Source organism: Rhopilema esculentum, chromosome 6, assembly GCF_057945365.1.
Source record: "Rhopilema esculentum isolate cy_ngs chromosome 6, ASM5794536v1, whole genome shotgun sequence".
In the NCBI taxonomy this organism is placed as follows: Eukaryota; Metazoa; Cnidaria; class Scyphozoa; order Rhizostomeae; family Rhizostomatidae; genus Rhopilema; species Rhopilema esculentum.
Window position 1 is genome coordinate 2,292,812 of NC_142820.1, and position 20,400 is coordinate 2,313,211.

Below are 20,400 nucleotides of genomic sequence, written 5' to 3' on the forward strand. Positions count from 1 at the left end.
GAATACAACTGTCTTTGAAACGCACATTTTACTTCAAGTCAAAGAAATTGGCCCAGCTTTGCAGGCACTACGCAAAAGCATATTGTGAAGTGATTAATTTAGCGAAGACAAAGAAGAAACAGATTTCTTTACTCAGGCTAAATTCAAAACCGATTTTCAATTAAAAGGCCTTTATCCAATGCAATGTTGACACAGGATATTTGTAACGAAAAGCACAATTTTGCTGTAGAACTTGTCTGATACAAACCATTCTTAAAAGCTATTTCATCATGATTTATTGATGCGATCATTATCACTTGGAGATTTCAGCACTTTTCTTCAGATTTAGAACTTGAGAATGGCAAAAGACGCAGCGATAATTTTCCAAAAGCAAAAATCAGCTTTAGCGATCTCGGTTTCGAGACACATTTAGCAAGAATTCCTCAATGTCAGGCGCTGTTTGCTGTAAAAACTGAAGTTATGTCGCAGTTAATGAAAGGCTGTGAACTGTCAAGTAATCACAGATTTCGATTGAAGAAATTTCAATCAGCAGATGCAATAGCTACCTTTTGCGACGTTTCTTTTTAATAAACGCTTGTATTTTATCATTATTTAAATTTCATTTCCAATAAGTTTGAATGAAATTCAAACCCAAATTCCGTCAATCTAAAGCCAGTCCTATTTACTAGATAAAAATATGAAGCATTTATGCAAAACAAGTTTTCTACTTTATTGGACAAAAGCTATTTCAATTACAAGCTCGCAAAGAGCAATTCGTTTCATCTCCTTGAGCATTCTTGAGTTAGATCTGTTGTAAATGCAAATGGTTTCTGTATTTATAAGCTCCGAAATGATTTTCAATCAAAAAAGTCATGTGCTAAAATATTAAAATGTAAAATCAAAATGCATGGTTTTTTAGAGTGCATGGCAGTTCTTAGTTTTGCATCTGTTTAGTGATGTGCTTCTTATTCCACATGCTTTTAAAATACGTGTATAAACATGTTTATATATATTTCACCAAAAAGATACAATTATGATAAACCAATTTACACTACTCGTACTACAAGAAACGATAACCCGTGTTGCAAAAAACTGTAGATATCCCGAGGCCATAATATGTCAAGGAAAAATACTGAAAGCAGTCTTAAACTTGATTTTGCAAGAAAATGCCCGATACCGGATCGATTCGGGTATTTGGATGGGTATTTTGATTAAATTTGGGTGCTTCTTATTTGGTACCAAGTATGCTTTCAAATGACGGTCATAGCTCGAACTTTATGACTTAATGTCTCTTCTCATTGTCAATGTATCTTTTTGTAAAACTTATATCTTTTTGTAGACATCTGTTTGTCACGCATTATGTATAGCTAAGTAGACTATGTTAGTTAGGTGAAGAAAGATTGATAAATGGCCAACACATAATGCTTAGCCAAAACTAGAGAGGTTATACTGTACAAGATTAACATGACAAAAACATGAATGTGTTAAGAATCTAGCTATTAATGGCAAAGAAATCCCGTAAACAACAAAGACTGCATTTTGATTTAGAAATGGTCAGAGATTAGACTATGTTCTTAGCAAAGTCTTTATAAAGGTAATTTTCGAATGTTGAAATCACTGCACATTAAAGGATATGGTTTTTTACTTAATTTTACTTACAATTTTTTGGCTTAAACGATCGCTATTTTAGATCGTAGAGAGACAGTGGCTGCCTTGATCGCAATGGAAACCTACCTGTAGACATTTGACTTTCTCACTTAAATCATCATACCTTTCCAAAACTGCTCATTCCTGCCAATTTAAATCTTTTTTAATGTTTAGTTCCACGAAACAGATAAACTCTATAACTTATGAAGTCGGCCCAGACTCCACAGAAGACTATAGTTGCGTTCAAAAGATAAAGTCAAAATGTTGGTACAGTCTTTGCAATTTCATTTGAATGTGCCACCCCTAATTAATCCTATAGAGGTGTTTTCTTAGACCCCGTTTACACTGTGCCCGATAAATTTTATCCGCATCAAAATTAGTTCAGATAGGCGTCCCGTTTACACTACACCCACGCTATCCGCACGAATTTGAGAGCGGCCATTCGAACAAAATTAGCTCACCTAGGAAAGTGGATTAAAATAGTTCGGATAGCTATGTGGTACAGTGTAAACGTTTAAATCCGGATAAATTTTATCCACATCGTATCTTGCTCGAAAGCTATTGGCTATTTAATTCAATTCAGTTTTCACTGTCTCCCAATCAAGACCGTTCTCGCCATCTTGGCTGCCTTGTTGTCGATAAATACTCGTGTTAAAAGTGCAGTATCTTGCCAGTCCACGTAAAATTGACATCCTTGTCAGCTTTCCCTACTTTCGTTGCTAGTTCAGTGTCATTTTGTTTCAAGAACAAACTATTGAAACAAACTAGGCCTAATTTTTATTGACAATATTTTTGGATTTGAACTAAAAGAGAAGCAGATGATTCTGAAGAGAGAATGAAATCTTTTTTACGTTGGCAGGGATTTTGTTTTTACTTTGTTGCCCAGAGAAGACTTCATTTTGGGCGTTCTGTGCATGATTTAGGTCATGTGACTACAGTTATCCGGCACAGTGTAAATGGGAGGGCAAAGTGGACAAAATTTGTGCGGCACAGTGTAAACGCAAATCAATCCGAACAACTTTTATGCGGATAAATTTTATCCGGCACAGTTTTCCTTGCCAAAAGAAAACCATTTTTTCTTTGATATGCTAATGGCATCGTGGAAGTTTGCAATCTTAAATCTAGCTAACACTTTCAAATTTAGTTACAATTCGCTTCATTTTTTCGCCAGTACCGTAAGAAGAATAGAAATGCTTTGGGGGGGGGGGCACCAAGAACATTAGGTCCAAAAGGAAGATTTCCTTTCTGAAACAAAGAGTTTTTCATAAATTTCAGAAGAGCCCCCGATAGAGCAATAGTAGCTTCTGTCTTGATTGATGAAAACGAGGGAATAGGATAGTGTGAACTTTGCTCACATGGGTATTTGCTTGTATGCTCTTGCTTACTTGTTTATTAATGCATTTCTTGGAAAAATTAAGGCAGTAATATTCATTGCAACAGTAGACGGGATTTGAAGACACAAATTTTCCAGGGAGGGAAATTGCTATAGTCTTCTACTCGAAGTTCCAAGAAATAAGCACACGAGCATTACTTATACAAACATCAAGAAATATTTTTGACTTAGTATTTCTGAACTTTCAATAAACACTCTTTTTAAATTCTTTTTACTTCAAAATGCATCTAAAGCGCTTATCGTACAAATACAATTAAAAACATGAGCTTTCCGTGCGATGATTTTAATAGAGTAAGCTTGATATGCAAGGAACGACCCAAAAGACTGCTCTACAATGCATTTGATTAACCACAACGTACCTTTGATTCTCTTTGATGTTGAGCCAAATACAGCCGGTGAAAGCCTTCAGATCATGAATGAGCGAAAGCTAATTGCAATACTCTTATCTCCGCTTAAAGATTCAGTTGCCAGTGGCTCGGCTTCAAGCTTGTATAAAATGGCATTCAACAATTTGCATGAAAGTGTACAAACAAATGGCTATATTAAATATATACACTTTCAGGCGAAGCGCAAAATAGAAAATTGTTATTCTCACGCGCATGCTGAGATCGCTCCTCTCTCTTGGTCATTTTCAAATTTTTTGCCACGATCGTTCTGTCCTTTTTACATATAAACATTTTTTGTTTTACTACAGATCTCAAATCCATAGGCACTTGATCAAGTGGACACATGCTTGAAGCAAAATTCTGTCACGTGGAATAACAGGAGCAAGTATTCTAGAGCAACATGATTTTGAAAAATTGTCTCAACGTTTATGCCTCAACGTTGAAAATTATCTTTTTTGATGGTGTGATTCTACGAAACTATAAAATGTTCATAAAGTTGTCATATTCAGTTATGCAATACATGTTGTTGGTCCCTGAAGGGTATGCCAAAACTGAACAAAGTTAAAATATCAGGGCAACTCGGTTGCTGTACTTTCAAATCTACTTTTAAGTTTGATACAATTTTTATTGACTAAATATTCACTGACTCAATAATAAAAGATAAAAGGATTTTAGGAAATTGAATGCATTATTTTAACGGTAAAGTACATTGTTCCCTTCAACAAATTACACATGCAAAGATAAAGTAGAACTATTTGCGATGTCAGAGATGTAAGGTTACAATAAGCTCTCTAATTTTGTAAACTTCATTACATCAAGAATAAGGTGAATGATAAACAAGCGAATCATAAGCGTCAGTATACGATAATATACAAACACGCTTTGCAATATAAAAGGCTGAAGTAACCAAACAACCATGGAACTAAGAAAACGATACAAGCAAGCTTTACGAGTTGTTCACTTCACATACAGTAAACAAGCAGGTTTACTGAAGAGCTATAGAGCTGACAACACATCAATCATCAACCGCTCTTTTGATCCGAAGGAAAAAATACAGCCTGTCCTTCGTAATAATATGGCGTAAGTATTGTGCATCAGATGTAGTATTGTCAGATCTGAAAAGACACAGATGTGCTTAATCCTACAAATTGGAACAAGATAACTTATATAGCTGTGAGTTGATTTCATAATCTGTTTGTACGCCAAAAATCATATCCTTTAAGTACTACTTTAATCGCCTTTGACATTCTGAAGATTTCAAGCTTAATGTTCTTTAAAGAATTGAGTCTTGCCAAAACACCATGTTAAAAATTCATCTAAAAGCTCCTAGTTTCAGCAACATATTGATTTCAGACTGCATTATCATAAATATGTAGATAAATAATATTACTCAAGTTAAAGTTTCACATTTGACATCAAAATGTTGACCTAAACAGAATAAATCTAGTTAAAATAAAGTGATTGATTGCCTCATGCTTTTATTAAAAAAGTTGTCATATTCAGTTAAGTTGATAGAAAAACGCAAGTAAACTATGTTTATTTCACTTTTTAACTAAAGTTTCGTTTGAAATCAGACATTTTAGCTTGATAAAAAGTAGGCATTAATTCAGTTTCAAGACTTTTGAGTTCCTGCAACATTTGTATGTAAATTTAATGGACTTGATCCTTTTAAAAGCCAGTGATGTCTAAAAAGAGAGTATTCTAACCTGGATTTGTGTTAACAGTGTGTTTAAAACCTCCATTAACTGGCAGATCAAGCAGCTACGTGACTGTATGAAGTCTGTCAAACAGCACCGAGGCGATGACTGTGACGAGGAAAATGTTTATCATGATTATGATTTTAACAATAACTTTGCAAGCACTTGGGGACACCGAAAATTCAGTGCCGCCAGGTAATTATAATATTTTTTGCTCATGTCATTGATTTCTATGTTAGTTAGGAATATGGCCTTCGAGCACAGGCTACAATGCCTGCCAAAAGTCTTGGAACGCTGATGTCAGCTCTCAATGCCAAAGTCAGTCATTCTCCTCTCTCCCAGGGAACAGTGTTGGTTTACTATAGAACAGCGTAGGAGATTCGAAGTATCTGCTTTTGTGTACTCGTATGATATTTGTTTATGCTATGAACATTGTTTTAGGGGAAGGGGGCTGGAAATAGTGATTTTTTCGAAAAGGAAATGAACAATATCAAATAAAATGGAAATTGCTGAAATTCCTAAGTATTTTTGGCAGGAATTGTATGAAATCTTTTGAGCTTGAGAATAATTGAGAGCTTAAATCTAAGGCATTGATGAAATCTATAGGGTAGAGTAATTTAGGAAATCGGGTAATTGCAAATTTGCTGACAAGAAGAATGCTTCCACACTTTTGTTAGTCAGGAAATAAATTTCAAATGCATGATAGATAATTCAGCGAAGTGGCATGGCAAATGGTCTGTCGCAGGAGAATTGCAGCAGTCTTTAAATCAAAAGCTTATATCTCCGATTCATTTTTTTCATTGCAGTAGACTTGAACACCAAAAAATTCCAACTAAAAAGGCTGAATAAGCTAAAATAAAATACCAGAAATCTTTGATTGGATATTGTCGAGATTAGTCACAAATAAGAACGAAAGCTAACCCACTTAGAACATAAATCAATTGGCCAACAGACCTAGTGTGCACATAAAAAGTGAGCTGTCTTTGAAACAAAAGGGAAGCAGATTACCCTAAATAAGTTTTAATTTTAAATTTACTCTAAACTGACATTTAGTTTTAGATGTTATATCACTTTAACTTTTATTAAATCTTTTATTAAATCTTTTCAATCTTTTATTAAAAGTTTTGCTTAATATCTTAGTAAAAGAGGATTTTGAGACTCAAATAGCCACATTTTGTAATTGCACCATTAATATGTTATAACAAAGGTGAAGCCTGCCCCACCTTGGTGCAACAAACTCTATATATTTGCTTAGATGACGTATTTTCAGTAGATTGAAAATTATTTTTATGCTTTACAATTAGGTTCTGGCTCATCGCCGACTGAAATTCCATCTACGAGAATAACACAAGATAATCTACTGGAGTTTGAAGACTGTCCCCTTGACAATGCGACAACCGCTTGCGATACAGCCTACACTGCATCAGCCAAAAAGTGCCAATCGAAGTTGTCACTGAATCAGCTTTTGCAACACTTCTTTCCAAACGTTGATATTCAGAGCTTGATAAACAATATTGTTCAACCCGAAAAATTTGACTGCACAAAGTTCTATATAAATACCTGCAAAGATTACGTTGAATTTCAGGGGCAATCAAGAGAAGACATTGACTTGGTTCCAAATCGATTGCGAATAGGAGATGCAACGCTGATTCTCAGGGTGTTATACAAACCACTTACCTTATATTATGCTGCTGTTTATTTTGAGATTAACGGAAATGTGTATTCAGACAGTCGAAAATTACAAATTTCATGTTCAAAAGATTTCGACAATTCGCCTATTACAATGAGTATGGAGGCTAGACAATTTACCATACAAGAACTTGAGCGACTTTTCTCAGTTTCTGCTTTCAAGTCACAAGAAATGCCTGCATCAGTGGAAGAATTAAAGACCCTCTCTTTGTCTTCAGCAGAAATAAAAGGGTATTATTACTCAGATGGATATTTTGAATTCATAATGAAAGGAAAAGTGGAAACATCTACAGTATTTTCATCAAGCATGTTGTATTTGATCATTCAAAAGCAAGTTAATGATGAAATCACCGTTGGAGTTATCGCCCATTTTGCAGCTGCCTCGTTCAGAGACATCCTTTCTGGGGTTATCGGTGAAGACTTACCTTACGAAATACCAATTCTATGGCAAGAGAAAAGTGATATTGCCCTACATGTGTCTAGCAGGGGAATCCAGAAAATTAAGAATGCTGATTTCAATAGAATCTTTCGGTTTTTCATAGCTGGGAGAGCAGCTGTTATAAAAGGAGTATCTTTGTGTGCAGCATTTCCTTTCCAGAAATTTGTTAGCCAAAATTATCCTTCACTGAAAGGAACATACCTTCCGCTAACATTTCTTTTTATTGCTGATGTAAAGAAAAATAGGATAAGGATTTCGTTTGAAACAGATATCAACCTCAGTCTGAGTAGTGCCTTGCTTATTCTCACTTCAGAGACAAACTTTTATGCGCAGTTAACAGAGCTCTTTGAGAAGGATTCAATGGCAGAAATCAAGTGGATGGATTTGTTGCTGCGACAGTTTGAAATACAGATTTCGATATCCTTAACGAACTCAGTCAGTGTTGTAAAAGGATTTCCACAAATCTACCATTTTGAAATCATTTTGCAAAAGCATTTGCACACAAGCTGGAAACTGAGTGGAAAAGGAAAGGGGAAAATTTCAAGCACTGAATTTCAAACAGAATTTAAAGAGCTTTCGAATGGAAAGTTTTCACTTGCAGGAAAAACAAACATGGTGTCTTCGCAGTCTCTCTTTCAAACATTTGCAGAGTATTCTGGCCTTTTGGAAATCGTCAATCAGTTTCAATTCCTAAATTTCAAGATAACCAATGTATTTATTTCATCAAAAGTTGAAAGTCATTTAAATTTCAGGTAGGTTGAGACATATTTTCTCTTCATACATAACTGCTAATGCCTATTTGAAAAAAAGATGAACTTAAAGAGGAAGCTATAAAACCTGACCAATTTGAATTACAGTACAATAGTGAACTAATAGTTTTTTTCCAATTTTTTGGCTCGTGTAGGCTCGTGTAGGAATGGCAAAGTGCATTAATCATTAGAAGGTGGCCAGTACCGAAATAAGAAAATTGTGCATTGGTTTCCCCAGCCATCGATTAAGTTTAAAGAAAAACGTTCTAACAATGAAATTCTCGAATTTCACTAAACGAAGTAAATGATGATTCGTTTCGAAGTTAGTATCCTAAAGGTAATCCTGCATGGCATTTTTTGCCGAAATAAATTAATTTTTGTAACAGCCTGAAAATTTCAAGCTTTTGTTTCGAGCTTGCTCATTTTTATAATATACTTCATGCAAAATATTTCATTTCAAAGATATAAAATGTTTCTAAATTCTCTTTTTTAAGCCAAATATTTTCTTTACAAGCTTGACAATGAAAAAAAGACATGTCTGCGATTTTTTTAATCACCTTTTGTGAACTTGCTTTTCGAATAGGCTAACTGGAAAACCAGAGATTCTGGATTCTGCAGAAGCACAGTACAGTGAGTTGATATTATACAACAGCACAAAAACGTCTCCAGGATTGGCGTTTGGAATACTTCTTAAAGGTGCTGGTTTTGAGGCTCTGTTGGCTAAGATGTTTGGTGAGCGACAGCAGAGGCCTGCATGGGTGCAAAAAGTTGACTGTGGTAGGGTGACATATCTTATTACCTATGAAAAGAGATTTGGAAAAACTTCAAGGGATAGTCACACACAAACTGCAAGAAATTAATTCTAAAATTAAAATGCTTTTTAGAAAGAAACTTTAAAGATGCAACTGGAGGAGCGTAGAAAATATCAATTAGTTAGTCAGTGAAGCAGGAGCAATGGGGTGGCTTCCCTCGCAAATTTAAATTATTTTCTCCATTTTGCTATTGGTTTTGCCTTTTTTTCTTGGCGCTCCGCCCCCCATCCTTGCAGCTCTTCTGGCATCTCTGCAGTTGGTTCTTAATAATTGGCAAATGTTTTCTGAAACACGAGCCATTTGTAACTTCGCTCAAAGCTAGCAAATTGTTGTTTTCATGGCTAAGAAAAACGTTGGCAACCTGGGTAACTCTTGACTTTCTTTTGCAGCGATAATGATCAGCAACGAGAATCAGAATGCTGCAAGCAAACAATTGACATTTAAAATTTCTGAATTTAACAAATTTATTTTGAAGAGAGGTTTGTTCAGAATTTCATCAATCAAAATTCGAGTGAAAGTTTTTAAGGCTAGCCATTGATCACTCGTTTTAAGAAAGCTTTTGCTTGAACCTTTCGAGAATCAATTTGACAGTATTATTTGACAGAAAGATTTCGTTTTTAGTGAAAATTTTAATTACCCATAAATAATAGAATATTTTACTATTATTAACATTCGGTCAATATACCCCTTTACAACAAGGCTTTTGCTTTTATCACAAGACAATCTTAGCATAAGCCTTTTTTGTGTATCTTTAGTGTAAGGCTAACATGTGCCTGACTTGAAAATTATTGTACATTTTTAAGACAAGATTAAAAATACATCTTCAAGAATCGTGCTTCTTAAAGACGTTCATTGAAATACCGTCATCAGGCCATTATATTCATATTTCTCCAAGGTGTCTCAATTGGCCTGACGATATACTTGACAGGCGATTGCAAAGGGGATGGGCTCTGCGAACTTCTAAAATCACAAACCTCTGCTTCTTCTTCGGAGATCTTTTTATATGGAAGACTTGCTCAAACTGAACTTGAGGTGGAATGGAGAACAGTTTCAATGCAACTGTCAACTCACATTGAGTTAATTGACGTTAGCTTCAGAATATTCGGCGGCCAGAAGATGATTTATTTATTGGAAGCAACTATGAAGCTAACGGTTTATGGGCTGTCATTTAAAGGTGGGTTATATTGAATCAATAATGAGGGTACCCAATAGGCACCCTAATTTTCTAATTCCCGCTACATTTTTGACCCCATTCCCGATTCCTAACGAATCCTGCCCACAAAAAATTGCAAGTCCGGATTCCCGACTGCAAAAAATGACGCTTCCCGCTTCCCCGGAAAATATAATGGATACCCTTAATAATTCATTGGATCAGCACTGAGCATAATTCTAGAAATATAGAAATAAAATTTGAATACATAATAAGACCACGTACAAAAATCCTAAAAACTGCAGGTAGATTTTTCAAAGTTTTGTGCTGAAATATAAGAAATTATTGAGCCTGAATTTTTTTAAAAGTACTTATTAAGAATAAGGGCATATGGAATAAAATTGATTTGAGAATCAGTTATCCAGAAACAAACAATCTTTTAACTTGTCAGATTCAAAAAACTGTTTTGAAAATTGCATTTTTGTCCTGCTCTTTTCTTTATGCAATAGGAAAACTTATTCTAATAATGTCATTTTCATAATAAGTTGACAGTCATCTATCTTAAATTATCACTTCTAGCAGAACCTGTACAGTCTTATAAAAAGGCATGTTTCTTATACGCAGGTTTTTACTGTAATTATTTTACTGATGAAATCGCTTTCCAGGCATAATTTCATCCGATGTCTCTGGTGGCTTGTCAATCGACATGCAGCTTGGCACTGCTTGGAAAAATCCTTTTGCCATAAAGGGATGTCTCTTTGCCGATATGTCGTACAAATCATCGCTGTCATCATTCAAGAACCTCGAATATTTTGGTTGGTAAAGAAACTTAATTTTTAATTTCCCAGATGATAAGCATTGTAACTTCTAATTCTATGTAACTTCTAAATGGTATGTTTTCTATTTTGGTAGCATTAGTACTAAACATCTTTTGAGAGTCTCTTCTACATGAAAACATTTGTTCCCAGGCTCTCAACTACATCATTTCTGTTGTCAGTTAACTTCTTCCGGAGTCTAATTAAATGAAGCTTATGAATCGTCAAAACCTATTAGTTATATTAAAACCGTTTTTATTTCACGATGGAAGAAGTAAATGTTGCAGCCTGTAGATATTTTTTGAGTTCTTTTTACTTTTACTTTCTAACACTTTTTTATGATGACTATTAATTATTCAATTCGACATTTTGGGCAAGACTTTTTATCAAAATTCTTCAATGTATCTGATATGTATTTACTTGATTCCAAATCATTTTAGATATGGAAGGGCAAGTTTACATAGGCACTGTTCACCTTCAGAGGAGAATCACAGGCAACGCGATCGTCACGATAAATACAGCAAATGCCCAGCAAAGCTACTTCTATTCCAAAGTGCAGTCCTTGGAATTATCTGGCCTTCTGGATGCTTTCGAAATCCAGTATCAACTTCCCATGGTTATGCAATACGCAAAGTTTATTGGCCCTGTTATCGTGGGCTACTCTCATAATCCTCTTTGTACGTACCTCCTTTTCTCTGCTTTTATGGCTTACTGCGTTTGTCAATGATCTTAATCCGAGCCTTTTTGGCCTTGAGCAGGTGTATCTGATATGATATAGGCAGGCACAGCAGTGGGATACTTATAAATCTTTCAGTATTTCAAAGGAACAATTCATTGTGGATTGAATTAGATAGGACTCAAGCATGGTTTGTGTGCAACTAGAAAGCGTCTGGCAGGCTTTGATAATTTTGAAAGTCCCGTAGTTTTGAAAGTTACAGTAATGAAGACTTTCGTGGGCAGAAATCAGTTAAGAAGATCACATAATGAGAGATACTCGCTTGCCATAAAACCAACAAAGGCAGAATGGCTCTTTAGGGACGCGTCTGATTTTGTTTCTTAGGTAGAATCAATACATTTTGAGATCAGAATCATACAAAAGTATATTTTACGTCTCATTCTCCTCAGAGTGTTAAACATCGAATAATATTAAAAGGGTGAATGGCAACTTATCCATGCACGCAAAAGGCGCGAGGGGACGTATGACGCAATCAAATTATACGTTTTTGATTGGTAGGAATATAATATGTTTGATTAGTTCAAAGTTCAAAGGAATATAAAATTTGCGATACAGAACACATGTACTTGGAACACTGCCTTTCCAAAACCTAGCAGAAAATTTTCAATATGTAAAGGGCATTTTTGCTGTACTCAGTTCAGTTCAGAACACATAATTGGAAAACCTATGAAGCCACGAAAAGTATTCTCTAAATACAAAAAAGGGACAGTTAAAATATGAGGAAACTTTAGCGATCTGCTCTTAAACATAAATTTCCGCTCACCTTTTGGACATCACGTAACATGTTATTCTGCCAAGAAGGTTTGACGAATTATACCTTTAAGTCATGCGTAATGTTTTCGCTTGTTGGTGCCATTTTGAAACTTTGTTGTTGTAAAAACGCGTGTTTATTCACTCACTTCTTAATCTACACAAATAAACTTACCTATATTACGATTCACAAGTTTGAATTGATATCAAGAAAGCTACAGATGTTTTGGTTTAACTTTTTTGTAACTCATTCTTCTTAGAAGAATCTAAAGAAGTAACAAATGAAAAATTATTTTGATTTTTCCATTAGCCATCAGAATAGAAGATCTAAACCTAAAATTGGAGAACAAGCTTACCATAAAAGGAATGCTGTCAATATGGGGACACCTTGGGCAGTTTCTCATTACAATTTCAGAGGGGATGCTACGACTCGAAGTATCAATGCCATACCTTTCCTTGGACAATGGTTTTGTTAAAATGACCTCTATTTGTGATTGCCCAGACCTTAAGAAGTTTGATGGTCCCTCGTTAATCGCAGAATTTCATGAATCGAGCGTTGATGTCAGGTTGTTTGGGAAACTTACTTGCCTTGGCCTATCGAAAGCAATCAATGTCTCAATTGATGACGGTGGGTTCTCGTTTGAGTTATCCGGAGCAGTGTACGGAGTTTTCGAAAGCGACCTGATGTTAACTGCCGGATATGGAAATCCATCTCAGGCGAACTTAACGGTGAGGACGTTGCAGAATTTGTTGTTTTCTGTAAATGACTATTGTTTCAGAATGCAATGCAGTACTTTCATTTTAGATTATTAGAAAGTCTAGCTTTGAAAATGAAAGGGTTAAAAGCTTGAATACATACACTGTGAAAGAATCAATGCATATTCTTTTGTACGTTAGATTCAGTCAGTGGTACACAGTAGTACAGCTAAACTGTACTTGATGGAAGTGGAAAACATAACTTAATTGTTTTATACCCTCAGATGCTTACAATATAATTTGATTTTGTTATTTATTCGATATTCAGAAGGATCTGTGAGCTATTATAGATTTATTGGTTTTATTTGGTTTTCTTGCTTTTGATTGAATATGGCTGCATATTTTGGTTTCAATCTTTAACTTTGGCTACATGCAAATTTTAATTTAAAGTTGCAATTGTTCTTACATTGATTACGCCTAAAATTGAAAAAATGGTTATGTTTTCAAATTTCATGAAAGTAAAGCATCTCTTAAGTATGTGATTATAATTGAATCGTTGCAACGACCAAGTTTGATAAATTTTTCTAACCACTTCTGTCCCAATTTTTACTTCAAATAGGCCAAATACTTTATATCATCGCTTTGTATTCATGAGAACATGATATCTGATAAGGCGAACTACTGAGGGAGCCACTAAATTGATTTTACCTAGACTTGACACAATTCGTCTGGTTAACGTCCTTTGTTGAATTTATAAATTTCACGTAAATACAGCTTTTGAACTAACTAATTTCTCACGCTTAATTAAGCTTAAGATAGTAAATAAATGCTAAAGATAATATCAGCTCAATATATTAAATTTGATTTTTTAGGTTACTGGCTGTATACCAAAGGCAATACCAAATGTTACCTATGAAGTTATGACACTATTAAAAGACATTCGAGATGATACAAGAGAATTCCTACATTCAACAAGAAGTAGAATAAATGAACTGGGGGTGATTTTGGAGCAAAGCCACAAGAGAATGGACATCCATAACGAACAAGCTTCGTCTTACAAGTCGAAAATAGAAAAAGAGGTCTCATCGTTGATTCAGCTGCAGGGAAAAGCTCAGCCATGCTTAAATGAATGCAAAAAAGGTATGAGGACCACATTAAAGTTGTTTTTTCTTATCCAGTTTTGAACATAGGAAAGAGCATTATGAAAAAGCATTGTTGTAGTTCTGATGGTCTAGCTAAACATTCAAGATGAATGGACAAGGAAACAACGAATAAGCATTGCGTTTTGGATTTCTTGCCAAAAAGCTTAAAGATGTCAAAACTCTTGCAAAGTTGTGGAAGTCTGCTTCTCACAGAACATCTGTGAAATTAGCAAAATACAAGACTTATTTTTGCTTACCTGTCTCATTCTTCTATTGAGAAAAAGTTGCATTGAAAAAGAGAAATTAACTGGCTTGTACAATTAAGAGAAGTGTTCATGAAAGTTGTCTAACAATAAAGAAATGTTATAAACTGTATTAACGCATTGTGCAATCCCAAATTGTTTCAATATATTTTTTCTTCCTCCCCAAATTCTCTGTAGTGTGCATGGGAGTCCCTGGCTGGTCGGACGACGCATTAACCTTTGATGGCTACGCAATTGGGTCGCCAAAGTGGAAGCATTGTGCTCATGAAGTTTCAGATATTGTCTGTGTGGTTCGATGCCTCGGACGCAAAGTTATTAAGAATGTCAAGGCATTTAATGATCAGAAGAAGCTACAGGTATTATATATATCAGCAATTCTTATCGAATATTTTCTTTTTGAAAATGTTTTTTCAATTGTTCATCAAAATAAATGTCATTGGTAGACTACCACAACAAAATTTCTATGTGCGGATTTGAACAAGAGAATGTACAAAGAGCACGACCAGTTGATAAGGGCATTATATTAGTATAGATACATGGAAATACACTAGAATAGTTTAGGAAAAATTCATTTTCAAGATCAATTTTGGTAAAAATTGCTGGCATGTGATCAAGAAGAAATAAATCTCACGTGAAAGCAAGCTTGCTGGTGATTAGAGTACCTGAGGGCTACAAGAAGAAGCAAACTGCAGAAGGTTAAAACTACCGGTTAAAAATTTGGAATTTGTTGTATAGATTGATCAATAAAATTGAAGCGATCAAACACTTATCTGCAAAAACCAGAAGAAAGAGTTATGAGCGCGACAACAACAACTTAATAGAAAATAGTTTTCTCTGGTTTTCCTGTGTCCACGACTCGTTAGCTTCCCTAGGTTGGTTCAGTGACGTTTTAAATCGATCAATCAGTGAGATCTTTAATATATCTATTTGTTGTTCAAGGTTGGATTTGTCACATATCAAGGGAGTTACTTTTAAGTTTGAATTTTTGATCTTTTTTCTTAATTCTATTCACAGGAACTGTTGAACGTTTATGAAAGATCGACAGAGCAAAAGAAACTTTCACGGGGATTCCTACAGAAAGCAATTTATGTTGTTGGCGGGATGGTTACAAAACTTGAAAAGGTCGATGACAAGCTGAGTGTTGGAATGAGTGTTGTAAAATCAATGATCGGAAACAAGTTTGTTGAGTTGGTTAGTGTAGATAAGGTTTGCATCAAAGGGTTGCTGAGAGACGCAGTTGAATCACAAGTGAGGTTCTTCATCAAAGGAAAATTAATCGGGAAAGCTGTAGCAGTAGACGTAACCGCAAGCATAGATGCAAGTCTATGGAAAAAGTTGGCTGTTGCAATGGTAGAAAAAATGTTCCCAAATGCGACCTCATTCAAAGATGAAAAAATGAAATTGAAGAAAATGCTGAAGGACATTGATAATGAAAAAGAAAATGTTTTAAATGAACTGGAATACAGCATTCGCAAAAGTGACATGGAAACAGTCAGTAGAAAAAACGTTGTCACTGAAGAAGAGGATAAATTGAGAACGCTCGCTTACAAAGAGCTGCCACGATATACGCTTGGCAATGACAGAGTTGTACGGCTGTTCAGTAGAAGTTCACCATGGGCATTGATGCAGAGCAACGATCCTTTGGAGGCTGCTTTCAGTTTCAGGAATAAGACAAGAATATCAAAGCTTGGTGGTGGGAAAGCGCGCTACGATACAGGTATTCCTCCAGAATGTTTTGCACGTTTATTTGATTTGACATTGCAACAAAACAGGCATTACCGGCACTAATTACGTATGTCCCATTTCAAATTTAACCATAAAATTTAAAGCGATTTGCCAGATTATGCCCTATTTTGCATCAATATTCTCAACATCAAAGAAACTCCAGGTTTTCAGATTTAGAAGGAACGTACTTTTTTGACATTCTTAACGGATGGTAACATCATAATTTTAGAGAAAGGTACCAAGAAGTCTGTTTGTGCGTCCGTTCATGATGCGATGCAAGATTATGCAGATATACTTCGAGTTGCTTCTGGCATAGCAGAGAACTTCTTTGAAGAAAAGATAGCCTACTTGAAAAGCAAAAACAAGCACCTGGCCACTTTAAGAGATATCGAGGATCAAATAAAATCTGATTGTGAGTTGATCTTTGCTTGACAAAGTGAATCGTAAGCAATTTTCATAAACAAAGCATGCATCATTATTTGGACAAGTAGGATGCACGAATTTTGTTTTTAACATTCTATTTGATTACATCCAATGCCAAGATGTACAATATGCTTGTTTACATTTTCAAGCGATTGCTAATAATTTTAATTGTTAGTGAAACTACGTCGAAGAAAAGTATGAAAAGCTGATAGAAATACAAGGATAACACTACCAAAACCAATGCCTGAGCCAAACAGAGAAATTAACGAATATAACTTTCGATAAAAGAAAATTTAAAATTCTACTTCTTAAAGTCTTATTTGAAAACACGACAGCAAATGTCCTGAAGCCCATTGGATAAAAAAGAAAATGTATCATTTGGAATGAAGAGTTTCGAATTTTATCTTCATCATTTATCTTCTGATGTAAACAATGTTATATAAGAAACTTAACAAAATATATCTAAATGTGCTTTGCAGGCTATCTTGAGAACTGCACCGTTGGAGAGATGAACGATGCACTGAGATATGCGATAAAGGCAAAAAATGGTACGATTTTAAGATGAAGACAGTCTTGAAAAAGCATTATAACCTTTTACTTCCAGGAAATAAGCAGGTTGAATAACAGCTGAATAGATGATACCCTTCTACATTATGTAAGGATGATTAAGTAAATCTCAGTAAGCAGTTTAAAGGCAATCGGCAGATGCTTAATCATCGTCAATCAACAGTTGGCCAATCAGTGAGCGCGATACCATTTACACGATCATTGATTGGGTAATATTAGTGATAATATAATTGCCAGATTGCTTGAGCCCTGATATACAGCCTGTGTGCAGACCTTACAGGCAGAGGAATATTCTTCTATTTGTAAAGACTTGTATTTCTCCTATTTGTAGGTTAGTTGATCAAGTGTATACAAATTATGAAAATGTACTAAAATCCGTTGCCATTGAAATATCTTTATAGGACTGCAACCAATTTTCAACACACGTAGTCACCTAATGGGAACCAAGCTTCATAGCAGATAAGAAGTTTACAAAAATAAATTTCAAAGATTTTGTATTTCTTTTATTGTAACAAATCCCGAAAATCTTGCTTTGATCGCGTGTTGTAAAAAACTTTTGCCCATACTGTAGGGTTCATACAATGGATGGACTCGGTAAAACAGCAGCTGAAGAAACACGACCGTTTCGCCCTTCAGGTTGCCTCAAAAGACATTCAAACAGTTATAGAAAAGGACAAAGGAATGACTATGAAAGAGTTTATCAGATCTATATCAAACACCTTTACCAAGTCATACAAACGAACATTAGGGGAGCATCAACGTGGGTTATCGCAGCTAGATCAATTGGACCTTGTGAGTAAATATTTTCGTTTATTTTTCAATCTCTGACCTTTTTTATTTCCGATGCATCCAACAATTAATACAGACATCAGGTCCCAAGTTCAATCACATTCTTTTAATTTTACTGAAGAAGCAGATAATAATTATGGTTATTTCATTTAAGATAAAAGAGCTTGTATTTCTACCTCTCGCATATTGAGCATGTGTCGGATGAGCTTAGAAGTTGGATGTTGTTTGTCCAGCTTCAAACAAGCTGGTGACTGACCAAAATTTATAATGGATACAAATCCAATCATTCACTGAATAACATCCTTTGTACAGAACGTCTTAAAAGGACCGGACAAAGTGGTTTGCAACTCATGCAGACCTGCTACCGACATTGATCAGCAAGCATTTTCACTTGTAAGATGAAAAACTCACAACCATCTTAAGCAAACAAATTTCAATTTTCTTGCCAAGAGTACATTTTCTTGGAAAGTGCTTTTTTCAAAGTTACAAATCGATGCAATTGTTAAGAGCGAAGAAATAACTTGCATAAAATTATACGTGAGTTTACGACATTCTGATTCTTAAATCTTTGTTTCAGGATTTGAGAGACATCCTACTGAACAGCAGAAACAGACGCGTAACAACCACAGCACCTCTCATCTTTTCCATGAAAAACCGATTCAAGTTCATCAAACGTACGGTTGTGAACGAATGCGCAAGAAAGCGAGAAACCCTGTCAAGAAAGCCGAACGACTGAAACAGCAAAGCCACTGCATTGCTAGGTTATTAGAATATCAAGCAGTGAGTCGGGCGCCAGTAGTATTGTCACGATTGCAGTTCGGCCTTAAAAACAAAGAAACAAGAAGTCCGATCCGAAAGACGTCTTACCTTTTGCAGCTACCAAGATGAGTTTCATTTCATGGCTTAATAGCAGAATTCTAGGCGCTTAACTGGGCTAACCAGTAAACTTTAAACCAATCTACTACCACCAGACTGTAGTTCTAATGCTTGCGAGGAAAACATCTTGCACGTCTTACTCGTTTGCGTTAGGTACGCGTTTGACGAAAATAGAAGGTTCAAGTCGAGTAGCTAGAAATGTCACACGTTAAACGTAAAACTTAAGTCAAACTTAATAAAAAAAGCAAAAAAAAAACAAACTCGCTTCTCCTTTATATCCTCAAATTAACTTTACAACAAACTAAATAGGAGAAGCTTGGAGAAATGGAAAACAGAACATAGAATGCAGTCTGGATGTCAATAAACAAATCTATATTACGTCCTCATTGTCCAAAGATGGGTTCGCTTTTGAGGAAATTCGCCGAGATAGGGGTATGAAGGCCCTACGTGTCGACATGCCACTTGCAATCCATTTAAATTTTGCTTGCAGCTGAAAAATAGTTGCAGTGAGAGAAAACTGCTCACAATACAAAAAATAACTGTCTGTCGTGATAAAATTTCTAAATTTTTTTAATAAATTTCTGCTCTGATAAAATATCATATCTATTTCTAGCTATAGAAGGCCTAACATAGAAAAAATATCGTGGATACAAATACGAAGGAGCATAACGTTCCAGTAATTAAATGAGACAACTCGGAAAACATCTTAAAATACAAAAAATGAAGGGAGCGCTCAGTTGAAGCATATTATAGGGGAGAGGGGTTGTTTAGCTGGGGTTGGCTACAAAATTTTTTGTACGCTTAACAACGATGACAATATGTTTCAGATCTATTAAGTAAGTATTGGGGTTGTGGGGGCGTGGGATTGCTGAAGCCATTTGGCGCCGTCCCTGTTGCGATAAACCTTGAGGTTGGCAGCAATTTGGCACTTACTGGAGTTAATAGTCCTGTTAGACACGGTAAAGGGTGTGGCAATGTCTCCTGCAAAAATACCACTCTAAATTAGGTAGGCAAGGACAATAACAACTGGTGGATTGAGTATAAACTATAATAATCTAGGTATTTACTGAAGTTTTTGATTGAAAAACTTATGCTTAAATGCAGCCGTGTTGGCATAGTTTTCTCCTACTAGACTTTGATAAACAACAGTAGATTTATCTCTCCCATCAGAAGTACCTTTTTAGTTTGAATGTATTCAAGTTGAAAGCAGCCTACAAGAGCTCAATAAACCAATATAATGGTACAGTATTGTTAAAAACACACTTATAAACCTTGTTGATGAAGTTACAAAATTATACACAATTTGATTGATGCGATTTCTTGCAATGTAACCATTGTCAACCACGGCGTCTTAATCACTTTAAGCCATGATAAATCCATCATTCACAAAGACTTTTAGTTTTTGGATATCAAATTCCATTTGGGCCAAAACCCTGAAGGCAATCGACAGGTACTTAAGTGGCTTAAGCCATTTTCAATCAGAAATTGGCCCACCAATTAGTGCGATACAGCTTACACGGTTATTGATTGGCCAATGGTTGACTGACAGATTTGAGGGACAAAATCATCAATCAAGTTTTTGAAGACCACTTTTTTCTTTTTTTGTTTGAAAAAAATTCGTTTTTCATTTCATGGCATTGAAATTTGAAAGAGATGAAAATCTGATACTCTATCTGC

The 20,400-nt window shown here is 35.3% G+C and overlaps 1 protein-coding gene across 2 annotated transcripts; it reads left to right on the forward strand.

Annotated features, from left to right (window-relative positions):
- Positions 1–2,437: 2,437 nt before the first annotated feature.
- On the forward strand, positions 2,438–20,295 carry LOC135686040 (uncharacterized). Of its 2 annotated transcripts, none has more exons than XM_065202187.2 (16): positions 2,438–4,578; positions 5,158–5,297; positions 6,407–7,982; positions 8,563–8,756; positions 9,181–9,270; positions 9,687–9,965; positions 10,607–10,756; positions 11,197–11,433; positions 12,553–12,971; positions 13,811–14,078; positions 14,521–14,699; positions 15,358–16,060; positions 16,298–16,480; positions 16,971–17,039; positions 17,630–17,850; positions 18,425–20,295. In XM_065202187.2, exons 2-16 carry the CDS (start codon positions 5,207–5,209, stop codon positions 18,581–18,583), a joined length of 4,818 nt encoding a protein of 1,605 aa, XP_065058259.2. In that variant the 5' UTR covers positions 2,438–4,578; positions 5,158–5,206; the 3' UTR covers positions 18,584–20,295. The 2 variants fall into 2 exon arrangements, with proteins under 2 accessions (XP_065058259.2, XP_065058257.2); XM_065202185.2 differs by having other exon boundaries at positions 2,439–4,578; positions 5,130–5,297.
- The last annotated feature ends 105 nt before the right edge of the window (positions 20,296–20,400 follow it).